Source organism: Schistosoma mansoni, chromosome 2 (assembly GCF_000237925.1).
Source record: "Schistosoma mansoni strain Puerto Rico chromosome 2, complete genome".
NCBI lineage: Eukaryota > Metazoa > Platyhelminthes > Trematoda > Strigeidida > Schistosomatidae > Schistosoma > Schistosoma mansoni.
Genome location: NC_031496.1, coordinates 21417440 through 21430978, shown reverse-complemented (window position 1 = coordinate 21430978; position 13539 = coordinate 21417440). Strand labels below are relative to the sequence as shown.

At 33.5% G+C, this 13539-nt stretch overlaps 1 protein-coding gene across 1 annotated transcript in view; it reads left to right on the top strand.

Annotated features, from left to right (window-relative positions):
* The window catches only part of Smp_157350 (protein kinase), a 47858-nt gene extending 42807 nt beyond the window's left edge, over positions 1-5051 (top strand). The window contains exon 16 of the mRNA XM_018796075.1: positions 4056-5051. Coding sequence (XP_018650324.1) covers positions 4056-4408 — 353 coding nt within the window. The 3' untranslated portion in view covers positions 4409-5051. The remainder of the gene's footprint in view (positions 1-4055) is intronic.
* Positions 5052-13539: the final 8488 nt, after the last annotated feature.

Here is a 13539-nt window from a genome sequence, read left to right as displayed (position 1 = left end):
TCATTTTTATTTTTCAGGTTTAATCGATTGTAATACATTATATCATCGTTGTTATATCCGACTCAGACAATTAGCAAGGCAATCACGTCGTGAAGATTTAATCGAACCAGTTGGTAGACTTTTAGCTAATATTACAGCTAATCGTTTAATATTTCAATATGCGCTAGATCAAGTTTGTTTTCTCGTTTTTGTCTTTTTTATTTAAGATTTGTTTATTTTGTTATTTATTTAGGTGTTTTACAGTTTAATTGCTTTGTATACGTGTTGTTCAGGCTATGTAAAAGTCTCCTAGTCTTTATTTATTCACAGGACCAATCTAATTTTTATGTTAAGATTAATATAATACAAACAGATTACGGCTGCTTGAGTTTTTTTAGTTAAAATGCTTCTGTAGTCATACCTACTATTCTTAGACTGATAGCAGCAGTCAACTTGGTTTGATTTGAAACGTTTCTAAATACTATATCGTGCTGACTTTGTCAATTCTTCTCATTCATATGAAAGAGGTTATTAGCAAAAGATGTTTGTAAAGATCTCTCCATTCAAAATCATTTCTCATCATGAAATGATATCAATTGGCGGACAATGGAAAACCAAAGAGTACTGAACAGCTTTCGTTCTAATACATGCACAAATTAATGGACGTTGAAAGTGTGGATCTTTGAATTCTAACTCAGCGCTCTTCATTGATGTTTACTCATATACAAGATATAGATTCATGTAATTGGCGTTGAATTACACTACAAGTTTGATGCCTAGTGATACTGCTCGATTTCCAAAACCGGAGTAGGTCTATAATGTCACTGCCAAGAATGACTATATGTAGTGTGCTACTTTTAGTTATTACATCAAATGATGGGGCTGTAGATTTTTATCAACTTAAGTGGTGGAAACATTAGTTACATAAGCTATCCACCATCAAACTCGATATTCTATACTTGCTAACGTAAAACTAGGTCGGAAAACGTCTGGGCTTGTTCAGCTTAAGACAACGTATCATTCTATAAGGTCATCGATTATTAAATATTAAATGGAGAACTTGGTTTAAAATGTACGAGGCAGTCTTAATCTATGGTTTTAGACTTTATAGAGCCTAATATGGATTATTTCTTTCTTAATCGTGTCGTCGATCAAAATTTATGAGTGTACCATGAACAACCGATAAAATGCTTTATCTTAATGATGTGTGGGCGAGGAAAATAATGATTCGTTGTTTGTTTAGTCAGACTAGTGGATAGTCTGACAGGTATTAGATAAGTTATATATTTTCATACCTTTATTGTCATTGGTTTTGTTGTCGCTTTCGCGTGGGATATACTTATGTTCCACTCAGGCTTGTCATATGTTCTTGATCTGAATTGTGTTGAAGTCCTGGAGGATAGACACTGGAAGGGTATCTAGTGTTGATATTTGTCTAAGGTAAATTTACGTCCTATTCATGTAGATGGGAAAATTAAGCGTTATAACTCTTTAAAATATTAACTCCCTATTTAAGTTGTACTCTCTTCTTATTATTTGTTTTATTATATTTTCATAACCCGCGGAAATATTTTGAGGAGCTCAGTTTCACTTATAAGGATTGAAGTCTTTCCATTGTTGATATTAATTACTGCAACTGATCAGTATCTTTCATGATTTTTGTATCCTGATCAGATTGCTTCGTGTGTTATTATACAATTTATTGTTTAACACGGTTTTCTATAACACATATTGATTATTAGCGTCATCTGATTTTTCCTTTAATTACAGTGTTATGCTGCTGAAATGGATGAATATATTGGTGAAATCGCATTAGTATGTTTACATTTGTAACGTTTATTCTTATTACATAAGTTATATTGATGGTTTATGAAAACATTATTGCTAAATATAGATGTGATTATAGCTCCAAAGCCGTTTAATTCAATTAACCATTTCAGTTCACTTATACTTCCCGATAGGTTGTAATATTTTATAGCGCTTATCTTTTCACAATTGCTATCAAAGTTAATGCTACCATAAAGATGTGAAACTTACAATAAATTTTAACATAATATCTGTAGTGAACGAGAACTCGATTGAGGACAACCAATTTATTATTCAATGAAAAATTACAGAGTGCTTTCGTAAAATGTGAAAAACCATACATTAGATACTTCATTTGCAAATCTTCCATCAGTTGTCTCAAACTTCATTGCTATTACAATTAATCTCTGTTTGCATTCCCTTTCTCTTCAATTCGATCTTCCCAACCTTCTACTGCCAGGCATTCCATTTCTGACTGGTGTTACATACTACTTATGTCGACAGACATTATTATTGTTTAAATGACTTACATACAATATTAACATGAATAAATTTATAGATGAGACTATAATTTATGGACGACCTTTGAGCGACGCTATAGTGGCTTTGAGAATGTCCACCTACTCACTAGGGCGAAATGAGAATTATAAACTCGTGTAAAAAATAAGGATTATGTTTTACAATTGATGGTTAAGGTTAGGAATTAGATTTAAAGTTTTCTCTCCAATTTATACGTTAAATAAAATTAAGAAATTATGATGTAATTACAAATCAGATCCGATGTTTAACAAAGGGCCATAATAGTGTATACAGTTGTATAGATTCAATAAACAAAGAGTGGTGAGTGCTAACTAGATTATGCATGTGTTTCGAAGGTTAATATTAATGTTGAAAGCATAATAATTCTATAAAGATTTATAAATGGAAATAATAATATGACAGTAGTATTTAACTAAGAAAATTTGTATGAACTTTTTTGTTTCTTCCCAAATTCATATAACCCCATGTAATTTACACTCATTTTTTATTGGTTGCTGTCTTATCCAAATTTATATATACTCCGATAGTAACTTACTTAATTATCTTTTCTCTACATATAAAAGTTCTCTTTTATCACTCGTCTGTGATTGTCATTGTTCAAGTTTTGTATTGTTTATACGTCATCCACTCTGTCTAATTGCGTAGATTCGTTTTCGCACTAAATAGTGATATGTTCAGTATTCCTTCATTTGGTTTCCAAACATTTCATAACACTATGAACCACTAAAATTCGAGTTTGGGGTCATTAGTCAATCACCTAATATTCATGTTACATTTGTGAAGGCTAAGTAATGAATTTTTCACATATATAGCAAGATTGAAATTCCCATTATCAACCGGTCATATGCAACGTAAAACCTGGGGCACGTGTGTAGCGTTTCAAGTTGTCACACCCAATTAACACAGTGAGATGAAATTTCCAAGGTCAATCTCAGAGTTTTGACGGTATTAATGGTATTAGATGTAATCGAAAAGATTAGCCATAGAAGGTGTGATTCGAGAAGAAAATATGTATTAATAGAATAAGAATACCCTGACTTGTAATTCTCAAGATTAAAGAAAAACAGATAGACCAAAGAACACATCGCGCCGAGAATCAGAGGCAAACATGAAGAGAATGAATCACATCTAAAAGCAACTGGAAGGAAAAGCCCAGGATAGAGTTGGTTGGGAAATCCTGATCGCAGCCTATGCTCTCACGAGAGTTAACAGGCGTAAGTTAGTAAGAAGAAAAATAGATTTATAAGGTAGTGTAACAACTCATGAACTATGGAGAATACAAGGAATGAATGCACCAGCACCATTGAAAACGATTTTGAGCCATGTCACCTGAAGTCTAATGATTGGTTATAATAATCGAGCAGAACCCAACCAAGGTGGTCCACATCTACTTATCCGACCAAGTCCAACGGTCAGTGACTTCATAATCTAATGATATGTTTTGGTTTGGTCACCCCTAGCTTTCATCCAGCCTACTGCTCCACTAGACATAATCGTTTGACAATATAGGAGGTGGATTAGAGTATACATAACATGTCCCAACCACTTCAGTCGATAAAGACTCGTATTCTTGTTATTTTGATCACTGTCTGGTCATGGGTGCTTATCTGATGAAACAATCTGAAAATAAAGACTATTTTAGCTCTTTTATTTCTTATAATAATAATGATAATAAAAACATTCTTTTAAAATGAGGTCTTCTCCTTTTTAGTCTCTTCAACGATATAAAGCTGGTATCACTTTAATTCACGGCCTATGTCAACATGCTAAATCACAAAGGGATAAAACATTACTATCTGATTGTATGCGGTTATTAAGAGAACGTTATGCTTGTTTATGGTCGACTGCTACTAAACCGAATCTACAAACAATGCATTATCAACCTGATACAACAATGCCAACCACCACTACAGCAACAACAACTCAATGTTCCAATAATAATCCTACAAATATTTTACCATCAGATAGTTTACCCAATCCTAGTTTAAATGATCCATCATCAGAAGTGAATAATAAATTTGCTGTCACAGTTGGTGCATTACCCATGACTAATTGTGCACCGACCACATCACCTTTACGTTGATGTTCTTTGTATACCATATATACATCTGTAATTCGTTGTTAATATCCTTTTCTCTTTGAATTTCACTACTACTAGCATTACTAGTATGTTTGCTGTCATTCAGTAAGTTATCTCTATTCGAACATTATAATTCTATCAATATCAATCTATTGACAATCAGCTAGAGATGTAGTAACTCTCTTTCTGAAGGTAATAAAAAAAACGTAAAGTAAATCAGCCGTTTCTCTCTTATCATCATAACCATTTAACTGTTATCGCCATGTACAAATCCAAATAACCTTGTCCAAACTAAACACAAAAAATATCCATTTGAGTAATAAACCATTTACATATTTCATGGTTGTTTTTGTACGATCACTATTTCTCAATTCAGTCACTATTGTTGAATGTTTTATATTCTTGGATATTATGTGTTTTGTTTTAATGATTTTTTTGTTTATTTTCATGGTGATAGTTACGAAAATACCACCACCAACAACAACAATAAAAACAACCATTTGTATTTGTGTTTAGGCCATTAAGTAACATATTACTTATGTTATTCAGCTTAATTTTGTTTATTTATATATTTTTCTCTTTTTTTTTGTATGTGTGAATGTTTATTGTCTGTTCTGTTTTTGTTCCTTTATTCATGTTGTTTATACTCTTGAATTGTTTCCTTGAATATTTTCTAAATATGTAATTGCATTTTCTATTTGATAATGATGATCTGTAGAAAATGCAAAGATAACTATAAGATTTTATTTGACTTTTGTAATTTCTTATGATGATAAAATGAATGTTTATTACGGTGACTAACCATACACATTATAATGTTACTATTATTAATGACAAAGGTGATGTTGAGGAGAGGTGAATGGAGCTACAATGGATTCTTTCCCATCTATCAATAGTAATAATAATTGTATTATAATAAACAACATTAACCCAGTAATCTTCAGATAATTTCCATTTTTATTTAATAACCTATATATATATATATATATATATATATATATATATATGTACGCTGGAAACATACATACATACATATGTGCATTCATATTTATTTATTTTCTTTAAGCCTTTTAAAACAAACGAATCATTATTGTTTTGTGTGTTTATTTGTTGGAATTCTCTTTTCTTTTTCTGAGAAAAAAAAGACAAAAAAGAACTATTCTACTTAATTACAAATTAACAGTAAGAAACTGAAAATATCGATTTTTTTAGTTCATGTTATATATGGGCTAGAATAAGTAAAACTCGATTTTTGATATCTTACTTTCTCTATGATTGTTTGGTTTGGGACACTCGACATGCATATTAGTGTTGCTAACCAAAAATAAACTGCATTGATGTGTGAGCTGTCAAATTTTATAATCGACTTAGGATTGTTGATTTTGTAAAGCTGTTTCTTTAAATCCCGTAAGGTTTCATAGTTGTAGTTAGTTAAGTGCTTGCCCAGTCTTCAACCTCCATATAATTATTCTGCTAAAATAAATCATTTGATCCAGGTCTTATAAAACAAATATCCACAACTAGTGCAAAAACCGATATGCTCCTTGCGAGGAAGTTTTCCACGGGCTTTGAACAGTCTGCAAAGTAAATAAACGAATATTAATGAGGATCAAATCGATTAGCTTTGGCTCCCGCTTTGGTGCTTGCTGCGATATCAACATCAGTCAAACAGTAAGAAGATACCACATGGTCCCTGGACAGACGCATATGAAACTGGCTTTTTGATTCTCCAGAAGGAGAGCTGATTTATATTACTCCTCTAGAATCTTGAATAGGGGTCTCAGGTATACAACTGACGTTGATATTAAGGCTTCCCAGACATAACAATATGTGTTATGTGATCTGCGTCAGCGTACAAATAATGAATGAGGCCTGTTTGAACGGCTTTCGTAGTTTCAGGAACGTTGATTTGCATTCCGAACTCGGTGGTAGCATCCATTGGTCAGCGATTTGAGATCGTTTAGAGTAGACAGAACATTAACCACAGACGAGTATTGATATCCATACCTGGTAATTACGATGGTTACTACTAGGATTTTCTTAGTAAATCCTTTACCATAATGATGAGATACAGACAGTATATGAAATAACTTTTAATGAAACAATAGTAGCAAAGTTTCGTAACGTATATCCATCTTATACTCAGTTTAATTTCAAGAATATAATAGTCAAGATCATCGTGCAAATAAACGTGAATCAATCTAGATCAAAACAGTAGAATATAATTTGTTACTTATTTAATTATTAGAAGGGGTTTTGTGGAGATTTAGTATTTTCATAGTTGAAAGCGTGAGTCAATTTGTAAGGACTGCTCGTCGGTAGACTCTAGGAAACCTTAAGAAGCCCAGGAAGAGCCACAGACATTCCATCCAATCACTGCTAGGGGAATGTTCTAGAATGTCGACGTGTAGCTTCCCCATTGGATGGATTAGAATGACCCCTACGTGATGACCGAAATGATGATTTACATTCACAGCTGAAATCATGAGTCAATTGAAGCCAAACGACCATGGAAAACCTGGAAGCACTGGACGGCCGTTTCGTCCTATTATGGGACTCCTCAGCAGCCAAAAAACTATAAATACACGAGATTTCTGTAATATATTTTGACACTGATTTGGGGAATAAACTTCCTACTTACTAGTTTTTGTCTTCTCTCTTTGCGACGTTGCGGGTTCTATCGTTCAAGTAGTCTAGTAGTTTGCGGCATATTAGGAATCAAGGCTGTAGATATAACAACTGGCGACGCTAGACGACCATGGAAAACCTGGAAGCACTGGACGGCCGTTTCGTCCTATAATGGGACTTCTCAGCAGTGTGCATCCAAGATCCCGCACTCAATTGACTCACGCTTTCAACTATGAAAATACTAAATCTCCACAAAACCTCTTCTAATAATTAATATAATCATATGCTCACTAGTGACTTCGAGAAGTATATCCAGGAATTCTAGTGAGAAGCAGTGACCAGTGGAGTTCAAACCACGTCTGTTGTGAGATAGGAACTCACTGAAGACAATTGGGGAACGGTTTCTCAACTTCGTGGATTGGTTGGAGTTAAACATTAACCGGCTCAGTGGTCTGTTGGTTAAGGGCTATGGCTCGAGACTGGTAGTTCCTGGGTTCGAATCTCGCGAGTGCGGGATCGTGGATGCGCACTGCTGAGTAGTCCCATAATAGGACGAAACGGGCCGTCCAGTGCTTCCCAGTTTTTTCCCATAGTGATCTAGCTTCAGTTGACTCACGCTTTCAACTTATTTAATTGACGTGAATAGAACAGAGAATATTTTCTACGTGGTCAAGCAACCAGTCAGTAAGTGAAAAGACTGCATCTTGAAGCATTTTTAAAGGAACAAAAAAATTGTTAGAGAAAAACAGAGACAATGAGAAAAGGACGAACAACATTACGATGGAATAGAGCTATGAATATCAGTTACTAGTTTAATAAAAGGTCTTAAATAAATGATTATTGATGACTTAATTCACTACGATTTTTATCATTATTAAAGCGAACTTTTATCACAGAACGGGCTACGTCATTCTTAGTGTTTACAGAGTTCAGTAAAAGCATTGAGTACTGCACATTCATATTTTTCATTTAAGATGTTATTTTCAAACCTATTTCTCAATAAATTTGTCTTTTTCATCCAGCATGTCAGCTTTTCAACACTTCTATGCTCATGACAGTCAGTTGCAGATAATTCTAAATGTTTGATAAAAATTAAGCTCTAAATTACCGTTATCACTCATTAAGCGGTAGAAAGTGAGGGACATTAGACATTTATCGAGCTTAATTCAATTTTCAACGGTTTGAGTTATCCTGTTATTAATAATTTTGACTGCATTTTTATCAGTCTTAGTTGGTACTTGTGCATCCCGTCAAAATTGCCTCGATATAGGCATTTTGTCACAAGTTTTATAGAAGAGATGGACTAGATGTCGAATCCATCATGTACATCCAGTAGACAAGCCTCAAATTGAAAGAAATACGAATCCTAGATTCTATTGCTGGCCACAATTCATCTGTTCTATGAAATTTGGATTGAATTCAGAAACTATTGAGGCTAACCTAAAAAACATCCGTCCTTACAAAACAGGCAAAATAATTTATCAAATTGGAGTGACTTATTATTTTGATCAGTCAATCTAAGTATTGATCAATACGCGCAGACACGAATATATTAAGCGAAACCAAACTTATCTCTCCAGAAAAAAAACATTAATGTAACGAGATACATTTTTACAGTTCCTCTGTTTTGAATGCAACTTGTTCAATTTCATTCTAAATTTTTAGTGGAGACAAACAGTAATGTGGCTTTTAAGTCATTAAAGTTTATGTAATATGCCAGCTTTTAGAGGGGAATTATTTAAGCGAAATACTAAAGTAGTTGTCTATCAGAACACCGACTTCAGTTACACTAGGCTAAAATAAAAATATTTCAAATTTATTAAAGAACTATTAATACGTCATGAGCTTTCATTCATCGACTTTCGGTCAATCAAATAAAGCTTAGGAAGAAAATAAACTATGTAGTGAGATTGTCTGGAGATGTAGGTAGTCAAAACTTTCCAAGTAACTTACAAGATCTTAATATTCAGGTTTAGGAAACAATCTATTCTACATAGCCGATAAGAGTAGAGGATATTCGTAGGCTACTAGTGTTCCATCATAGGTGTCTTCGAAGCATTGCTCGTATATATTCGGGACCACCGAGTAAGTAATGCAGATGTTAGGGAACGGGTACTAGGTAAGGATGGCAAATCGATTGATGAAGTGCTGAAACTTCATCAGTTGAGATGGCTGGGACACGTATTACGTATGCCCAACCACCGACTGCCCCGACATGCAATGCTTTATGGTATAGGAGCAGGTTGGAAGAAAGCTAGGGGCGTCCAGACCAAAACATGGCATAAATCCATCAAGTCACTGACAATTGGACTGAGCCATGTTGGTAGGTGGAGACTACCTGGTTGGGATTCGCGAGATAATAGCAATCGATGGTTAGAGACCTTGAATGACATGGCTCAAAATCGTTTGCAATGGCGAAGGTGCATCCACTTATTGTGTTCTCCCAAACTCTAATCTTCTGAATTCCACATGCACCTATCCTTCTTCTCTTTACAAATTTGTTTCACTGAATTATACTCCTTCAATAACATCTTCAAACCCTTATCTTTCACATAATACTTATACTCTTACTACTTCTACCACTATGGGATTTGAATCGACAACTTCATCTCTGTGCTAATGTGGTATGGCAACTCGAACTGATGTACGTACGTACGAAGTTCTACGTTGTAACTGACTGACTATTCATTTATAAACTGTCATTGATCAGTTAAAGGGCCACCATACAACCTGTTACTGACAAGTCCTATATGATAGATTAGACTTATGAGATGGTAACACAGAAAAATTTCAAAGTGATATGATTATGTCTTGCTCGAGTGACTTCAATGTCCTACCTTGACATAGGTATGGCTTCATGAATTCAGCAGAAATTCGTTAAGAGTTTGTTTTCTTTTATTATTCACATGACGAGTAGTTTTTTTTACTTTGATGAAGAATTGGCAAATTGAAATAATCTTTATAAATCATTAAAATAAACAGTTTTCCGGTACTTATTAATATCGAGATGGTATCCATATGTTTTATAGTGCAATACAGTTTGCCAACGGTATTAGTAAATTAGTTACTAACCAAACGGCACTAGATGATCTCCATTTTATATCGAGAGATGATTATGAGTCATGGTATCTCAAATCAATGGTTCAAGCATATCGTGCTAGCTTTGAAAACTGAATGTTGTAGAATAATCTAGTACACTTTCGTTCCACGAATGAACTCAATTTGTAAGGATAACTATATTTTCAAGGCGTAGTCTAAAGTCCTTATCACCTTTTAGAATTTCACTAAATATTTCTTTCGAAAACGTTAGTAGTTGTAATAACTCATATTTGTATTTATACTACTTATAAGTTTAGGAGACAAATAGCGTAAGAAGGTATGCTAATTAAATTAGTATCCTTTGAAGAGTAAAATTGATTCATTATGAAACAACCTTTGTAAAAAGTTATATAGAGCTTCAATTCAGTATTCATAGAATTTACAGTATATTTGATACGTTGTAATTAAATTTTAACTATACATACAGGGTTAGTAATATACTGAAATGATAATTTAAGTGTTCTTCATTGGTTGTCATCTAGTAATCGAAAATTTGTGTATTCTGCCGATTTTTTTATTATTAGTTCATTTGATTTAGGGTAAAATAAACAATTTATGCCGAACAAAATGTATCGATTTCCTTGATTTAATAAGCTATTAAAGTAAATGTTAAAAATAAATTAATTAGACTCTTCATAGTTTAGTGTTAAATGAGATCTTAACCAATAATTCCTGAATCAGAAGTGGTTTTGTGGAGACTTCAGTAATTTTATAGTTGAAAGCGTGAGTCAATTGAAGCTAGACCACCAAGGAAAAGCTAGAAGCACTGGATGGCCTATTGTGGGACTCCTCAGCAGTGCGCACCCGCGATCCCGCTTCGAGAGATTCGAACCCAGGACTTACCAGTCTCGAGGCCAGAGAACTTAATCTCTAGACCACTGGGCCGGCATCCGATGGTGTTTATGTCTAACTTCAACCAATCCACGAAGTTTTAGCAACCGTTCACAAACTGTCTTCAGTGAGTTGATATCTCACAACAGACGTGGTTTGAACTCCACTGGTCACTGCTTCTCACTAGAACTCCAGGACATATATCTTGAAATCAGTCGAATCTCGCGAGGCGGGATCTTGGATGCGCACTGCTGAGGAGTCCCACAGTAGGACTAAACGGCCGTGCAGTGCTTCCAGGTTTTCCATGGTGGTCTAGCTTTAATTGACTCATGATTTCAACTGTGAAAATTCCTGAATCAATAAAACGTTCATAAATTCTGCAATAGATCATAATGATTGTTTTAATTATCCAGCCATTACCATAAAGCTACCTTACTTAATATAGTTTAAAATTCTACTTGATATAAGGTTGCATCACTTTGGAATCCACTTTTGAAAGATATAAATTTTTATTAGTATTGCTTTCTTTTTAGTGGAGTTTTGTTCTTTGAGCTGGATGGTTTGGTTGTGGAGCTTTCACCGTTCTTCTGAACGATATCATCAGCACAAACTTCAAGTCGACTTCTACGATTAAACCACTCAGTTCAGAGAACAAAACACCAAAGTAATCCATCTGAGCTATAATTCTTCACCATTTCAATAATGTTTTCTGTTAGCAGATGATATAAATACAAATATGTCATCTGTTCATTTTAATGGCATGGATTTATTTTATCTTCTAAGAATAAATATATTTCACAAAGTTATCTGGTTTATCATTCAAAATATTTTCTATATGGATTGTATCCAACCATTTATCGTATTGAATAACAAAGGAAAAGGAGATTTACGTAATATCGTCTCTATTATGTTTGGCAAAGTTTACTGCAAGCATTTTAATAAAAACAGTTGGTTGAGAATTAATCAAATCTCAATAAGTAAGTGGGTTTAATCTTGTGAATAGTCATTACTTAACTACACCAATTGACTGACGATATCTTAGCTAATTGACTGACGATATCTTAGCTGTTTTGAAATCTCAATATATATATATATATATATATATCTTAAGAGGCGTTTTTGACAATGAAAATTAAACTGATAAATAGTATGAATAATTCAGGTACGTAGAAGTTATGAAGTCTGTCTCGAAATGCTGCAACGTTATTGAAAAACAAAATGTGAACCAACTAACTAGAATAGTAAACAGAAATATGAAAATCATTGAATTAAGGGAAATTGTTTAAATCAACCATTGACATACAAGGTTATCGGAACACGCTTACATAGCACTCACGGAATAATTACACATAGTACTTGTACTTGAAGTACAACGTTCTAGACGAAATCTGTCCAAAACGGCAACACTGGATGTATTCCAAGTTATTATTCTTAGTAGTGTTTGTAGTTGACTGAGTGATTCTGAGCTGATAGAGTAAACATATAGCTCAGTTGATTATATTTAATAGTGGTCCATTTTCTAAGCTGGGTGGTTTATTTACAAAGCTCATATTATAGATCTAGCTAACATCCTCATCTCTGTTTTTAAACCGAAGTCTTTTATTTCCAGTTTCATGGAATCCAGTTAAAATCTGTCATTCATAGAATATCTATTCTTCAAATCAGAATTTTCAGTCAATTGTTTCTATCAGGAGTGACTAAACACGACCAGTTTAAAATTTTAATTGACGTTATATCTTGAGTATCTTCTAACTAGCCAAATGGACTAGTTTGTAAACTTAGGAAATCTGATCTCCCCTCCTAAATGAAAATCGTATTTACACTTCAGCATAACCGAAAGAATTGTCATCAAACTTATGAGACGATCATTTCTTTTTTTCAGAATTTAACTGAGATTGATGATTACTTTTCTTAGATCAATGCTTTCTACCTGGTACCTTCAGCAGTAGAATGCTTTGTTAAGCATGACAAACAGTTAAACATAATTAAAAAAACAGTCTGTACAACTCAACTTCAAAGTCTAGAAAATATGGAACTGATTGCTCTCTAATAACCAACTATACTGAATCTAATACATCTAAAATATATATTGTGCCTTTCTGACTAATCAAAAAGGCTGAATTATTGACAAACAAATAACCTTATTTCTACACTTGGTTTAGAAACGTTAATCAATAGAAAAGCCAAAAGTTAATCATTACAATTAGTAGAATTATTGAACGGCTAAGTCAAGGTCATCTAATGTTGATTGTGCTTGACATTTAACATCACTACGCTTGTCTTTTATTACTACTATAGAAAGGGCATTTATATATCCCATATTAGTAACAGAAATTGGCAAATAAATCCACAATAGTTTCTATAGTTCCATTCTCCATTTCAATTATTTCCCTCTTGGTTTAGCTATTTAATTGCGAGATCTGTTCAGTTCTACACAAGCGTACAATCTTTAATACCAATAATACCCCAATCCTAATGTCTATATGCTGTATTGATTGGTTATTCAATGTCTTTTTGTAAATCCATGCATAGCAAGTATACAAATCTGTGCATGTGTGCATGCTTCTGAATGATAA